The following is a 17,006-nucleotide window of genomic DNA, read 5'->3' on the forward strand; positions in this document are numbered from 1 at the left end:
GTACCCGTATGCAATTTTGAAGCATGACAAGTTAGGTATCTATATACTTTAATGTAATATCTTTTATGTTTTACTAAACAATTGGGTATTATAATGTGTCTGTGTTTAATAAAACCGAATTGTATTTTCTCCTAAAATTTTGCATTTGACAAACTGCTGCACAAATATTGTGCGACATAAAAAAATGCAGCCGCCATTTTATTCTTCAGGGTCTCTGCTTAAAAAAAAAAAATATAACGTTTGGGAGTTTTAAGTAATTTTCTAGCACAAAAAAAATTTTCATTACGTTGACAGAAATGTCAGGACTGGCTTCGTCTGGAACTTGTAAAGTGGCCAAAAATATGTAATTGATAGTGCTGTGCATTAAAATATAAAAACTCAGGAGAGATTTATTGTACTTTAATAAGAACATGGAAACCCTAATCAGCCCTTCACAAAATCAAGGTACATGAAATTATATTAAAAGTGTTCTACAGTATAACACTAAAAAAAACTGAATATATATATATTTATATAAACACACCTGCAAAGTGGCACAACTTTACAGATGAAGAAATGCTCACCTTTCCAGAGGTCAGTATGGAAAGCTCTGAAATGTGAAACATCGCTGTCCAGTCCAGCTTATTAACAAGTTAGGTTCACAAAGAAACCCTGTGTTTCACGCACTTTCCACTAGTTTGCTCTGCTAAGATGCCTAATAGTGGCTGTTGTTAGCATTACCACATGTTCTAGAATGTTTTGGAGATTTTTAAACTTAAACAATTCTTGCCCTCATGAATTAATAAATCTACAGAGGAAAGTCAATCTGAAAGGAAGACTAAATTGAATGTGCCTTTTTTTTGTAACACAGGAAAAACAGAGGTGGATTTGTTAAAAGGTCTTGTTTCATGAAAGAGTTATTATTTTACTACAAACCTATTTTTCTTAATAAATACATATGTGCAGCCCACTTTTCCCCAGTAAAAGCATAAATTCAGCACCCCTCCTTTGTATTTAGAACTAGCATATTGAACTATGCTGTTTAAAAATGGTTTAACAACTTAACCGGTATTGCAAAACCTACTAGGACAAAGTTAAACTTATCCATTGTGTTAGACAACTGGGTGTAACATATTTTCTCCTGTAACACATTAACTATGTTAGTCAATCTAAAATTCAGGTTGCAGGATTCTTCAACGTCCGGAGAATCGTACACAAAAATCCAAATGTGCTCCTGTTATGTCCCCAGCTCTGAATTGTACTAGAAGCACAACTGTCCAGTGCTAAAACGATTCAGTTAAGTGCATAAGTGAAACACAATCCACATTACCTCAGATATGAGGATTTATAGAAAACCTGGCTGGATTTTAATGGATCCATACTTTAAGACAGTCACCTCTATCAAAGCAATTGAGAAATCACAAAGGCTTTTGTCACGTTATTCTTCAGAGCTAAAAAAAACAAAAAAAAAACAAAACGGTGTTTTCTATGTTCGAGCCAACTTGGATTCATGAGCTCTTAATGTTCCGACAGCATCTTTCACTGCATGATAGATAATATTTTTCACCTGAAATGAAAGCGAAAACAAAATAAACAAAAAAAAAAAAAAATAAACACTACATTATGAGCATCATGGACAGATCAATGGAATACAAGCATTATTTGTTTTTGGGCAAATTATGTTCTACAACATTTTCTGTCCTTTGTACACATTGGAAATAAGGCTCGGTTTCCACTAGTGCGACTTGCGGTGCGACATGACACATGTCAAATCGCACAGCAAGTCAAAACCCATTGTTTTCAATGGGGCACGTTTCCACTGCCGCGGCTTCAGTTGCCGCGACCTCAAAAGTAAATCGTGTACTACTTTTGAGCGCGACTTCCCTCTATATATGAGGGACAAGTCTAACTGAATCCGCGGTTTACTTTTGCTATGAAGTCGTGCTAGAAGTAGCACGACTTCGTAGCCGCACTAGTGGAAACCGAGGCTAAGACATGAATAGGTTGGCACCACATCCCAATCATGGACATTGCATAACACAAAAATATAAAAGAGAGGAGGGATTTTAGAGGTGCCATATATTACCTCAAGAAAAACACATTAAAAAAAAAAAAAAAAAAAAAACAAGAATGTTTATTCAATATAAAAATTATAAAATCATTTCTTTAAAAGATAAAAAAGGCTCAATTGTATTCCCTGATTGTTATACCACTTCCCTGCTACCAAACCTGCACCTCCTAAACATTGGTAGATATTTTACTGGCTCATGATTAACGCTGTACTGACTGAACACCACCAAACCGCGCTGCCATTTAATCCTGGGATCTTCGTGTGATATATAGGAATTTTGGCAGCAACTTCATTCATTAACTTGGTCTGGGCAATTTCACCTCCTACCACATATACTGAATTATCTGCTGAACTGGGTAGTTGTGTCTGTTCTGTGGTTCTTTTACTGGCTCGGTACAACAAATAAGGCTTTTTCTGGTGTACTCTCTTTCACCATACACAGTTCGTGTTCTCCTTTTCTGTACTACAACCACAATTTTTTGGGGGTAGGGGATAATGTTTGACCAGGGTGTAGCACCATTTTCAGGGCATGTTATCTATATATTGCATCAAGCTTCCCTGAAAAAGCTTTTATGTGAAATGCTTCGGGACCTGGTGGACACTCCTCTGTATGACATCTGCTATACCTCCTATCTCTAATTTGCTGAGCTGTATTTGTACAAATATATCTACAAATGTTTAGAAGGTGCAGTTTTGGTAGCAGGGAAAGGATATAACAATGCGAAAAAACAATTGAGCCTTTTTTTTTTTTGTTTTTAAGGAAAATATTTTATATAATTGTTTGTGTTTTCTTGAGGCAATATTTGGCACCTCTAACTTTTTGTTTTATACTTTATCCATGTCCTTCTCATCTACAGCCAGTGAAGGAAACAAAATATTGGCAGACTTTTTCTCTGATGTGGTGAGGGTTCTGCAATTTGTGAAGCATGTGAAACAGTCTGTCCCTTTCACTTTGAGGAAAACAGTGTAGGTAGGAGTTGGGCACCCTGCATCTATGGTGTTCCATGCACCTACCAAATGGGAAACGGCAAATTAAATCGTCCCAGAATCCCTGAGGGAAAGCTAGACTTTGGTAAAACAGAGAGGGGATCTGGGCTGGCTGGCTACCTCCATGACTCACACATTAAACATATGAGTTTTTAAAAAAACTTGTCCATACACATGTAATGTTTGTGCTGATGTTTACATGTAGGCAGCGCAAATTAGGACACGGGTGGCTCCTGGTTTAATCATTGGCACAAACGTTTTACCACACACAGGATTAAATTCGGTCCATACGCAGGGCTGTGGATGCAAATATCTATACAGTTGAAAGCAGCTCCAGATTACAAAGTTGCAGCAGGGTATATGAGCTTATTAACATACATCTGTGTTCAGATCAGTTAAAAAATGTATGCATTACAAATCTGAAAACCGCATATTTTATGCCCATGTGCACAATGCTTTTACTTGAACATAGAGTAGACCGAGAACCCCAGGGCCCCAGTACTTACACTTTCTTAGGCTCAAGCAAACTCTAAAAAGTATTGAGGTCACTACAAATCTCCAGTATCGGGTATCCAGTGTGACATTGACAGGAGAAAATTGGATTTTTGTACTTACCGTAAAGTCCATTTCTCCAAGTTCATTGATGGACACAGCGCTCTGTAAATCATAACTCAAGAGTGCGTGGCTAGGGGGTCGCTGAAAGAAGATTGTCAGGGCAGACACCTGGCCCTTGATAGTACTCAAGGCCAACTTCTGATCAATGCCCTGTTGAAGAAAGGTTAAGATTCGAGCCACAGAAAAGGATCGAGGATGAGCGCCAATTGACTCACACCAAGAAATGTACGCTTTCAAGAAAGACCTCTATCCCTCAGTACCTGGCTTTCAATAGCTAAGCCATTAAAAGCAGCAACTGTAAAGCAGGATGGTAGATCAGCCCTTGGGACAACTGGTCTTCGCTGAGAGGAAGCCCCCAAGGGATGTTTATGGCCACTAGACTGATTGGAAGATCCTTGCCCTTGATTCCCTGTAGGAACTTCAGAAGAAGGGAGGGTGGGGGCAGGGAGGAGAAGGGAGGGTGGGGGCAGGGAGGAGAAGGGAGGGTGGGGGCAGGGAGGAGAAGGGAGGGGGGGGGGGCAGGGAGGAGAAGGGAGGGGGGGGCAGGGCGGAGAAGGGAGGGGGGGGCAGGGCGGAGAAGGGAGGGGGGGCAGGGCGGAGAAGGGAGGGGGGGCAGGGACGGAGAAGGGAGGGGGGGGGGAGGGGGGGAGAGAAGGGGAAGGGGGGGGGGAAGGGGAAGGGGGGGTGGAGAGAGGGGGGAGGAGAAGGGAGGGGGGGCATCGAAGCAATTGCCCTCCCCCCAGGAAATAGTACCAGATTTAAGTTTACAGAGGCATTATCTAAATGCAGCTGCAGATACTTTATTTCTGCTTCCCCCGGCTCCCAGGAGACCTAAAATATAATCCCTGAGCCCCATCAGTTCATTTAGAGTGGCCCAGGATGCTGTATCATAGAGAGAGTTTTTTTTTAAATTCCCTGCTCAGGTGGATTAATACCACCAGGAGCCGCATTTTGCAACAATAAAATGAAGGTTCCGGCCAGGCGGACTGATATAAGGCAGCAGCCTCATCACTGCCTGACTCCTTCAGCCAATGGGTGCAGAGAGGAGAGGGCGGGCTCAGGCTGAGGGGGAATTAGAGACACAGCAGCGTGTGTCTGTGTGTGTGAACACACAGAGGGACAGGTTCCCATAGCAGGCTGGGGCAGTGAGGAAAACATCTAGGCTGCAATGAATTCATTTGTCTCCAAAAAGGTACAGTAACACACCCATCCCCCTTCACCTATGCCATGTCCTTGCTGCTGGCCAGCCACCATGAGGAATTAGACAGCGGCTAAATGTGTTCCATCATCATTATTATCACACAGTACAGATGCATTGAGCCACAGCACCTGCATTGTGTGATTGTCATGATGATAAGGATATAGAATAACAGTGAAAATAATCTTTCTGCCTCCTTCACACAGGGTGTGCTGCATACATGTGTCTAACATGCAGGGCTGTCATTTACTGGCTTTAGGATGCATAAAGTGTTGCATATATCCCTGTGCCGGCATCCCATTTATTTCTACTGAGACACACGGCCAGTGTGTCCCAATATGTCATGCTTCCAGGTGTGCATGCAGGGTGCTTTCATGGACCTGCACCAGCATGTCATTTTAGGACAGTGCAGCCATGTGTCAGAATACAAATAAATGGCATGCCGGCATGGGGATGCATGTAACACTTTAAACCAGTGTCGCTGTTTTAACCAGTTGCCGACCAGCCGCCACAGTTATATGGCGGCAGGTTGTCGCAAATCGTCGTACCTGTACGGTGGTGTGCGGGAGCGATCCTGGGGGCGCGCGTGCCCACTTGCCAGCGGGGGAAGCCGAGGCGCAGGGCCAGCAGCCGGGATTGGCGCCGGGCACCCGCGATCGCTCTCTATGAAGAGAGAACGGCGGTCTGCAGTTGGAATCACTGCAGAGCTCCTGTGTTCCTCCTATTTAGGATCACAGGTCTCGGTGTTGATATTACAAGCCCACCCCCCCAGTTAGAAAGCACCCCCCAGGCTCACATTTAACCCTTTGATCGCCCCTGGGTTAACTCCTTCCCTGCCAGTGTCATTAGTACAGTAACAGTGCACATTTTTAGCACTGATTACTGTAGTAATGTCACTGTTCCCCCAAAAGTGTCAAAAATGTCAGTTAGGGGTCCGATCTGTCGGAAAATCGCAGATCCCCACCATTACTAGTAAAAAAATAAAAATGACAGTGCCCCTCCCGAGATTAGACTCTGGATCCGCCCCCGGGGGGAGAGAAGGGAGGGGGGGGGGGGAGAGAAGGGGGAGGAGGAGCTTCGGCATCCCCACGAGGCTTCAGTCGTCTCCAGTGTCTCCCGGACTAAGTAAAAATGGCCCCCGTCACATCGGGCTACACTAAAAGGCTGCCAACGCGAAGACCAGCCAGACTAAGAAAATGGCCGCTATCAGCTACAGCATGTTGCTAGGATCTTCCCTGTGCCCTCTGCAAGTGGACCCCCTCCTGAAGGTAGGACACACGTTGAGGGAGACTCCACTGCGCACTCTGCACTGGGACCCCTCTGCACTATACCCACACTGTAAACAATGGGGCATGCAGCTAGGGGTCTCCTACACTGGGACCCCTCCAGACTACCAGGGCAGGACACACTATCCCAGGACTCTTACAGAATGGGGATAGCGGGGGAGACCCCAGGGGTCTGCGCTGCATCCTCTGCCCTGGGACACCCACCAGACTCCAGGTCCAGACAGGAGGTAAAGGGAGTGGGGGAAGCCCAGCTTACTGGGGGATTTTTAAGGATGGGAGGAGGGAACCTGCAGGCAGGTCCGACCGTCCCTAGAGGTTACCCATGTCCACCCCCCCCCCCCAAAAAAAAAAAAACGCTAAAAAGGGAGGACTGTATTTATCCCTTCCATGGTGCAGGTAACGCTCCAGGCAGAATCCTCGCCATCGAAGTAGGGAAGCTGTCGGCCAAGGGAACGCTGCGACTCAGACTCAAGCCCGGTCGTATGCAGCCCAGCGAGACATTTAACTCGCGGGCCAGTCTCTGTCTGTGAGGCTATGTCATGGCCAACCTAGTGCGTAGCTGAGGTCTGCACGCGCTCGCTGGCAGGGCGGGGGGGTGGGACCACTGGATCTAGATTATCCAGCTCACCGCCTAGCCTGGCAATTGTTTGTAGATCTCCGGACAGAAAAAACAAAAAGAATGCAAGGAAAGAGAAAAAAATACTAGTACCAGAGATCCCAGCCGGGAGCCTAGGTCCTTACTCCTGACTAGACAGATTAAAACCGATTACCTAGAGCAGAGAGGGGGGTTATATACCAAGCGGAGGACGGCCCATGGGTGTAGCCAGGTGTTTTGTTCTGCCTAGTCCTACTCCTGGAGGAGGCAATGTAACCAAATAGTTCTGATGTATGGAGCGCTGTGTCCGTTGATGAACGAAAGAGAAAATAGAAGTCAGTGTGGTATGTTAATAGCAGCCAATCTCCAGGTTTGGGAACAAGACCAAAAGTCACACCAGAACCCCAATAAAAATAAAAAATAGGAAAAAAAAAAAAAAAAAACTTTGGGAAATGTTGATTTCACTTTAAATCAGAAAACAAATCAAAATGTAATCGTGTAATACAAAAAGCACAGAAAATACCCTACCTGTAGCTTGTCCTCATGGTTGGTGTGGGTATTTGACAGATGCCTAAATTCCTGTGTTAGGCGGAAGCAATGTTTAACATGCTCTGGAGACACAAAGTCTTCGGCTACTTTTATACAGCTGTATAAATTGTGGACCTTTGGTGGAAGAATAAAAAAAAAAAAAAAAATACAATTAAAGCATTGCCTTTTAGAACACTGAGGGTTTGTTTGAGAAAACCCAACGTAAGAGGATTTGGGATACCTCTGCTAAATACTTTTTGATAACACAGCCTGATCCTCTGGTGTAAAATATTCTGAGCCACATCCAAAAGCCTGCATCAAGGTCAGGACACCTGTTGTATAACTTTGTCAGAAATTCAGGAGAAATTGAAACTGCCACGCTCTGGTCGCATATAACTTCTACCTATATAACCATTTTTCTGAAGTCTTTTTCTTAAATTACACATTTTCTTTGGTGCTTAGCTCAAACTGATTAGGTTTGTGACAGATTTACTTTAAAAAGTACATTGTGACTGTTGTTTTAATAGTGCATGTCTGGCTGTGAATGATCTTTAAGTTAACCCTAAAGCATAAAAGACAAGTCTTGGTACCTGATGTGGGGCTCCAGCAGGAATAAAGACCGCATCACCAAGGAACTGCACAATTGCCCAGCCTTGTACACCATATTCATCATGGAGACGCTTACGCAACGCCTGATCCAAATACCAACTCTGATCATGTATTGGGTCATGGTCTGGTGGATTCTCTTGCCCCTGTTCATCCCCATACTACAGAAGGTAAAAAAAATATGACATTGGGGTTAAGCTAGCAGTATGTGTTTAATGTGAGAAATGCATTAATGGTAATATATTAGTACCTTTCTAAGCAGTTCCCGTATTTTCTCGGCATCTTTGGCAGCATAAATATGCCATAAAGCTCCAGGTTTTTCTTTTCCATCATGAATTCGCTTTTTTGTTACTTCATCCGCATCTCCCTCTTCTATGGTCCTAAGTACCTCTGAAATGTGAATGTGGTTATTTAAACATTACAGCTTTACAAGAATACAAATGTCTGCCTGAAATAAGTGCAGCACTGTCATACTGAAATGATCAGCTATCCAGTTTAATAGCAAGCAATACAAACAGTGCACAAACTTAAACTGTGGCTTTGTTTTAAACAAAGTCTTACCTTCATCATGTGCACTTTCTCCTATTGGGATGCCAACATAAACCATGACGTTTACTGCGTCAGAGACATCCAAATGCAAGTTTGTTGTACCAACCCTCCTATCTTCAGCAGTAATTAATCCTTAACCAAAGCAGAATGAAAGTGAATATATTTAAACATACATCACATTAACTTGTCTTACAGCATAGCTAAGAACATTTACCAGACCACCTATTGCCACATTTTCTGAGCTTTAGATTACTAATCCTTCCAAATGATCTACAGTATTACTGGTTACCATTTACTAGCATTTTTAAAATGTCCCATAAGCATTATCCACATTCCTTGGTCCTCCTGATTCCTGAGGAAAAAGCTGCCTCCAAGCAAAAAGCTTAAGAGAGCCAAAAATGTACTGTATCCCAGCTTCATTGACTGCACCTAAAACAACTCCAGTAATGTGGCCAACCTAAGGATAGTGTACCTAATAAAAAGGTCAACCAGTGTTGTAGCATTACAGGGAAAGCATTTGCCAGTACTAACCTAGAAAATAGGGAAGGTTTGAATATATCATCATGTGCCTCTCTCCCCCTAAGGCTGAACAAAGATACATGGAGAAACTATGAAATGTAGCCGATCTTACACTGCATATATATCTTCTAGATCAGTTTTTTTCAACCAGGGTGCCTAGGTCACCTGGGAAAAAAATCACTAAAAATGGACCCAAAATTGTGTACAAGCCAGTGGGTGGATCAAGCCTACATTTATGTTACAGAAAGCCACGGGTTTTCATTGTGCACCATTGCAACCTTCTAGCTGCTGAGGTCCTAATTAATGATGCCATTGGACGTCGGGCGCCTTCATCAGCACTGGTGTCACATTAGGGGAGTGTGGGAGAAGAGAAACATTGGAATACTAGTTAGTACCACTGTGCAAAGGTGTATTTGCTTTGGAAGAATAAAACACCTCTAAAGTTGGGCGTCCTACGTGTGTAGATGTGGTTGGGTTATGTAAACCTATTAGTTTAGCTTTTTTTAGAATGGAGTGCTTCGAGAGTGTTTTTTAAAGGGTGATTGAAACTTAAAAAAGGTTGTGAAACATTGTTCTAGATAATAACACTCAATTTTTAACCCCCTTACATAGGTCTCCAGTTATTAGAAGTGGGAACGTAACTGCAATTACGTTTACATATCAGCATATTGTAAAAATAACAAAAAAAACACAAATGAGGATTTGTAGCTTCTGAATGCAAAGTACAGTATATAAAATGAAATCAAAACTAAAGCATACCATAGGCATTGTACATTTTAGGTCCAAGATCTGGTCGGACAAAATAGCTGGGTAACCTAGAAGCCAAATTAAGCCTCCCATCTCTTTTTGTATATTCTGGCAAAGGAAGGTTCTCCATCAGATCTTCAAATCTAAAACAAAAGTTGAAATAATTTAAAAATGTCAGCCTCATGAAAGCATTTTACCAGCGAAGATATAAAGCAAGCTAGAAAATCTCTTTTTTTTTTACACCACTGGGCCTCACTTATCTATTTCTGGAATAAGAACTGTGTACGCAGGAAACTGGTGAGGTTGAAATCTGTACCTAAAAATGACAGAATCTGAATGACCACATTTGTTTGGTTGCTTTACAGCACTCATTTGTTCTCAGAAAAATGCTAAACATACAGAAAGCATGACCCATTTTTGAGTACAAAGTAACAGAAGCCTATATGGGTGGGTTTCTCTATATAGCACCTTAATGGCATTGCTGAAATAATTGTTAAAGCGGAAATTCCACCCTAAAATTAAACTTACCTCCACCTTCTCGCTCCGGGTCACCTGAAAAACAAATGGATAATCGCAATTTTTTTTTTTTTTTCTTTACTTACCTGGTTTACAAGAAAATATACTCACCTTACTTCCTCTTCCTCCCCTCGGCGGCCACGGCGATTCGTCACTTTCTGGCTTTGCAATGATTCCTGGGAGCTGAACGTCATCGCTCCCAGGAATCAATGCGCCTGCCCTGGCCCCGACGTCAGTTCCGGTGCAGGCGCCGTCATACCTTGCTAAACAGCTTCTGGGCATGCCCAGAAGCTGTGCAGGGATGACGCTGAGGCACCGGTAGTGACGGCGGGGCCGGTGCAGTGCATCGTGGGACCGAAGAAGACGGAAGAGGACACAGAAGAGGATCACGCTGGCTTCAAGCTGCCCACACCTGAGATGGCAGCGCTGGAGAATACATTTTCAAGGTAAGTATTTCTTCTTGCAGGTAAGTGCGACCCGGGACAGATCAGAGGCTAGCCATTGCAGAATGCACTAGCCCTGACTGTCCCGGGGGTATTTTTATTAAAGAAAAAGTCCCAGGGTGGAACTCCGCTTTAAACGAAAACTTTTCAGATACAAAATGAGTATTTCCCAAAGTTCAGTAAAAGGGAAAGCTAACCTGGGACCATGTCTCAAACGGATAGAAACATGGCTCAATCTTCGGTTATCCTACAGGAGTAATAACAATGTGACACTGGATCACTGGCACACCAAGGACCTCTAAATAATAGGATGGCCATGGAAAGCCCTTCACAAGCTAAGAGCAGTTACAATTACAAACAGTGTTAAAGTCAAAAAAGGGTTCAAGTTTTCTGCATACTAATGTCCAACGGAATACATAGTGCTGAAGTCTGTCCAGTTGTACTCCTAACACCTCTATTCATAAGATTCATCTGACTTCCTAAATTATAAAGATAAAAATAATTTCCTAGCAGGTGCACCAGGCAGTGTTACAGGGAAGCGTAGGAAAGAAGTTTTTTTTTTGTATTAAGTGTTACCGAATAGGAAAAGTAGTCATGCACTAGAGCTGTATGATAAACCCCTCCGTTGATCCCCAATGAGCAGGTGGATGACAGGTTCACTGTGTAGAGACGGACCTGTCAAGAGGTCCTCTGTGGGGAGATCTGCTGAAAACGGACAGCATGTCCGGTTTCATCCGATCCCATCTGATCCAACCCGCTGGACGGAAAGCGCATGTATCTACAACCGTCTGTTTTAAGCGGATCTTGTCAGATCGGATGACAGACCGGTGTTAGCGGACACATCTCCATTGACATCCACCTCTCCATAGAGTTGAATGGGTGGCCCAATCAGGTCTGCCTAAAAAATGGACAGGTGGACCTGATCGGTCCGATTGTGTGAAAGGGGCCCAAGCCTTTTTCTGACACTTGTTGCTTTAAAGTTAAAATCAGTATTTTTTGCTAGAAAATTACATACATATATATAAAAAGATTTTTTTTTTTTTTGCAGAAACCCCCTAGAGAATACAATGGCAGTTGTTGCAATATTTTATGTTACACTGCATTTGTGCAACAGTCTTTTAAACACAATTTTTTGGAAAAAAATAAACTTTAATAAAAAAAATAAAAAAAAAAAAAAACAGTAAAAAGTTAACCCAATTTTTTTGTATAATGTGAAGGATGATTTTCGCAGAGAATCGTGATCTTTATTCTAAGCACAAAAATCACGATTCTCGATTTATCCAGAATCGTGCAGCTCTAGCATGCAATCACAGATGAAAGTGTTTCTCAGACAAAAAAAAAAAAAAAAAAAAAAAAACATACATACAGTATGTGTACTGGTTGAGCAGGAAAACATTTTACCTTGTAGGCATCATGTCCCTAAAGTCTTCCCCTGGTGGCCAATCCTTCAGTTTAAGAACCATAGGCGTCCCATCCTCTGCTCGTAATCTCTCTGACAAAATATTTAAGGTTACATGTTGCATTAGTAAAAGGTAAAATAAAAGTAAAATCCTTTGAACATTAGGAGCATTTTTACTACTACATTAGGTGTTTATAATAAACTATAATTTACGGTAGATAATATAATACTATTTAAAGCTCTCTCTCCCTTTCTCTCGCTCTCAAAAGCTGAAAATGTAATACGTTGCAGCCTACCAATCATTAGATGTGATGGCTGCATTAGTTTTCTTTGTCCAGATTTGTCCAGTAACACACCTCCTGTATTATACAAACACTCATCAGGATGATGGGGGAGATTTTGACAGCATAATTGTCAGTCTGGAGTGAGGGGAGTGAAAGATTTAAATACAACAAATTGAAGCTGAACCCCAGCGAATACTTTATAAGCCGTTATGGCAAACACTTTCACTTTGAGCCTCACCATTTCAATATGTTACATACAATTCTTTTAGTCTGGAGAAGTAAAATCCTGCAGTCAAAAATCTGAGGCTACGTAGCTTACATACAAGCTAAGGCTGGGAACAAAATGCATGAAAATGCACCCAAGTCTGCTATCAAATAAAAATATCATGTTTTAAAGCATAATATAGTTGGATTGACTACAAAAACTAAAAGTTATAAAAAAAAAAGGTACAGCATAAACATCTCTGAAAAAAAAAAAAAAAAAAGCCCCAAGTCTTACTGGATTAAAAATGTATTCAGTGGCGCTCCTAAATGTGAAACCACCAACCATTACCCACCAACAGTTCATATTATACCTCCAGGAACGGCAGCCAGGCAAACAATAGCGGGAGCCTGGAAAAACCCCACCCTCTGTTCTAGCGGCCCAAAACAGGATCACCCAAGCTATGATTCATGTCAAAGTAAAGCTGTACTATTGGATATGATCCCTAAATATGAAAAATTCTGAAGTCCATGGGTTGAACATTATTTGCCCTCCAACTTCGTCAATACAATCTTACGTCCATCAAGGCTCCCGCGTAAGAGCGAGCAGCAATGTACACAACACCCCCTAGATGACCCAGTCTCCCCTGGAGACTGCTACCCTCCTCTCCCCTATTCTTTCTTCTACCCTTTCACAATTCTCCACCTCTACTCCTCTCCTCTGTACTTAACACCCTCTCACTATTTTCAAGATGGTTTTCGCTTCAGTTTAACCACCTCCTTCCCAAGCTTATTCTGACACTTTGCTCCTACATGTAAAAATCTCCTACATGTAAAAATCTCCTACATGTAAAAATTTTTTTTTTTTTTTTGGTAGAAAATTATTTAGAACCCCCCCAAACATAACAAATAAATACCCAACATGTCGTGCTTTAAAATTGTGTCTGCCTGTGAAATGGGGGCAAACTATAGTGCTTGAAATTCTCCATAGGTGACGTCTTTACAGGTTACCAGTTTAGAATTGCAAAGGAGGTCTATTACTAGAATTATTGCGCTCACGCCGACGTTTGTGCCAATACCTCACGTGTGGTGCAATCACCATTTACATATGCGTGCGGGAGTAACGCATGCAATCGCATTTGCGCGTAAGCACGGTGGGACGGGCGCTTTAAATATTTATTTTTATTATTATATCAGTTTTTTGATTTGTCATATCCTCCTCAAGCTGTAGATATGTCAACTGTCGGTTTTCATGCTTGTATTGTATGCCTTTCTTGATAAATAAAGAATTTATAAAAAAATATATATATATTTTATACAATTTTTTTTTTTTTTTTATATACTAACTTTATTGCTGTTACAAGGGATAAACACCTCCCTTGTGACAGCATAGGCCGTGACAGGTCCGCTCTCCTTTGGCCCCCAATGCAGCCGATTAGACACAGATTGGTCTGATTGGCTGCTATCCTGGCCGCTGGTGGCCAAGTAAACAAAGAGGCGGAACCAAAAGTGACAAATTACTTGTCGCTCCTGGTTTCCAGGCTTAAAGAGAGAGGGGAATAATGTCCGTTCCTTAGTCTCTGTAAAGGGCAGCCATTGCCACCGGCCACATTGCTCCCGGCCTCCGCAATGGGACTGAAGAGCCCGGAAGAGGCAGTGGCAGGAGGGGATGGGACCCCCTTCCGCCACCCGCAGGAGTGATCGAGTGGCTATTTAGCCACTTGGATCACTTCTGTATTAATGAGAATCGCCGGCTAAAAAGATAGATACTGGGATGACGCCTGTAGGTGCAGGCATCATCCCGGTATAACCAATGAAACACAAGGACATACAGGAATGTCCTTGGGTGGGAAGTGGTTAAAGGAGGAGGATTGTACCACTGTTTTTATTATTATATAATATTATCCACAAATTTTTCAGTGACATGTTAATTGTATCTCGTTTGTACCAATCCTCTTATACCAAAAATTTTATTGTGACATGTTCATTGTATTCTGTTCATTTTCTCTCCAAAAAAATACACAAAGGAAAAATGTATTCACTATAACATTTGCTTAGCGATTGACTGTTTTCCCACATATTGTAAAGGAGCAGCAATGAACGGTGAATAAAATATTACATCATTTGAGAGGATGTTTTTTTTTTCTTGTTAACTAAGCCAAAAATTAAAAATGGACTTACTTTCAATAACTTCAAAACCATCCCAAAAATCTCGCACTTTTACATCTGAAATAATGGCACAGTTTCGGCAATTCACCAGGTCTACATCTTGATCTCCAAATTCCCGGCTAAAAGCTTCAGGCTTCCATAACTCCGATTTAAGTTTCTTCTGCACGCTAGAGACTAAAACAGGCTAAGAGAAAAAATACAAGGGTTTTTTTAATTCTCTATTACTCTGGCTGTGTAAGCAGATGATTGTATTAAAACAAAAAAAAAAGTTCTCACCTGCCCTTGTTTCCAACATTCCCTAAAGATTTTCCAGTTATTTTTGTTGCTAGGGTCATGAAGACAGAGCAGTCTTCCATCACAGAGCCAGGAATGTGAGGTATGTGGATCTAGAACATTTAAACCCATCACCATTTCCTTTCCCTCCTTCAGGCTTTCTGCTGAGCTACTGGCTCTTTTGCTGGCATCTGACGTCTTTTTGTTCTCTACGACAGAAGCTATAATGTGGTCCAGGAAGTTGGGCAAGCTAGATTTCCCCTTTGCCTAAAAGATTTATATGATTTAGTTAAGTTAGTATGAGAAATGACAAATATAAATTACAATACAAATGGCCATTCCAATGCCACTGTGGCAGAGTGGAGGCCACAGATAAAGTTAATTTGCTTCCCATCTAAAAACTGCAAGTAGTTGCCCGTCCTTCTTTAGGAAAGGTTTACACAGTCTTTCCACTGGACCTCTAGGCCTTTTTCTGACACTTGTTTACATGTAAATATCAGCATGGTTTGCTAGAAAATTAGTTAGAACCCATAAACATAACAAAATAGTGGGTTTTGCAATTTTTTGTCACATTATTTGCCCAGCAGTTTTTCAAACTTAAAAAAAAAAAAAAAAAATACACAATACATAACCAAATTTCTTGGTAAAAATATAAAACACGATGCTACACCGAGATGTTACGCGCTTCCAGCACAGACTGGGGTCTCACTCTGAACTGTGTACTAACGATCGGGACCTGTAACTCCCGTTTCCGGGTCACTTGATCGCTGTGATAGCCTCTGATTAGCCATTACAGTGATCAGTCACCCTGAAGTGTTCTCTCGATCTGTGAATTGCAGAGGAAAAAAATAAAACATAAAATACCTAGATCAAGGATTGATCTAGGTCAGTGCCAGGGTTATGCCTCGTACACACAATCAGATAATCGGACGACTTATCGTTGGCATTTTGTTGCACGGTACTAATATCGAATTCAACAATGCGCACTAAACGTATGATTTTTTTTTTCCGTACGATTCTGGAAAAGCTTCCTGGTTGCGTAGCTACGTATCGGATAGTGCAAAACAAAAACAAAACAATGGCAGCCAGGCTTTTTCCAGGTTATTTTCATGATTCAGATCATGCATGGTCTTTGTCTATCGATTTTTAGCGAACGCGAACTGTACCGATTCAACGATGGTCGTTCGCTAGGCTATCGTACGACAAAAGTTTTTTCGTGTTTGTCCCTTTGGATTTTGTTGGACAAAATGTGATCGGCTGCCGAAAGCTGTGTACTAACAATCAGATTATCGTGCGATCAATTCGAAAGCGATTTTTTCGTACGATTGTCTGATTGTGTGTACGAGGCAATGTTTGGGTCAAGGTCAAAAGGTGAAGGTCAGTTTTTTTTTTTTTTAAGTAAAAAAAAAAAAAAAAAAAAAAAGCAAAATGTGCACTTGTTTTTAGGCTGTACTACGGGTACAAACAACATATACATATGTTGTTATTGCTGCGATTGTCAGTAGCAGGATAATTTAATTTGGGTTGTTCTTTGATGGAAGGTTATGGTAATATCAAGAAAAAAAAATACAGCCAATTTAAAAAAAATATATATTTGTCCTGAATAAAACATGGTATAAATCACCTTAACCACTTACCACAAAGTGGCGTATATTTACGTCTGCAAACTTTGCGGGGTTATACCTGGATGATGCCTCTAGCTATCCCGGTATAACCGTATTACTCACTATTTAAAAGGCAACCCCCTTTTTTATCAGCAGCAGCCATCTATTTTATTATATATTTAATATTTTCCTAAGCGCTGGCACTTTACATTTATTAACTTTACTATTTAGTATTTTTTAAATGCAGTGAAATGTGATTTTTCGTAATTTTTCCAAAAAAATGGCGTTTTAAAGACCGCTGCGCAAATACCGCGTGACAAAAAATATTGCAATGACCGACATTTTATTCTCCAGAGTCTTTGCTAAAAAAATATGTTTGGGGGTTCTAAGTAGTTTTCTAGGAAAAAATACTGATTTTAACTTGTAAACAAAAAGTG

The 17,006-nt window shown here is 41.5% G+C and overlaps 1 protein-coding gene across 1 annotated transcript in view; it reads right to left on the reverse strand.

Annotated features, from left to right (window-relative positions):
- Positions 1-878: 878 nt before the first annotated feature.
- The window catches only part of KDM3B (lysine demethylase 3B), an 89,048-nt gene continuing 72,920 nt past the window's right edge, over positions 879-17,006 (reverse strand). Inside the window, exons 16-24 of the mRNA XM_082254092.1 lie at positions 14,969-15,232; positions 14,705-14,876; positions 12,041-12,131; positions 9,693-9,823; positions 8,427-8,546; positions 8,116-8,255; positions 7,850-8,026; positions 7,260-7,394; positions 879-1,546 (exon numbers count right to left, since the gene is read on the reverse strand). Coding sequence (XP_082110218.1) covers positions 1,466-1,546; positions 7,260-7,394; positions 7,850-8,026; positions 8,116-8,255; positions 8,427-8,546; positions 9,693-9,823; positions 12,041-12,131; positions 14,705-14,876; positions 14,969-15,232 — 1,311 coding nt within the window. The 3' untranslated portion in view covers positions 879-1,465. The remainder of the gene's footprint in view (positions 1,547-7,259; positions 7,395-7,849; positions 8,027-8,115; positions 8,256-8,426; positions 8,547-9,692; positions 9,824-12,040; positions 12,132-14,704; positions 14,877-14,968; positions 15,233-17,006) is intronic.

This window comes from Pelophylax lessonae, assembly GCF_965119305.1.
Source record: "Pelophylax lessonae genome assembly, chromosome: 4".
Lineage (NCBI taxonomy): Eukaryota > Metazoa > Chordata > Amphibia > Anura > Ranidae > Pelophylax > Pelophylax lessonae.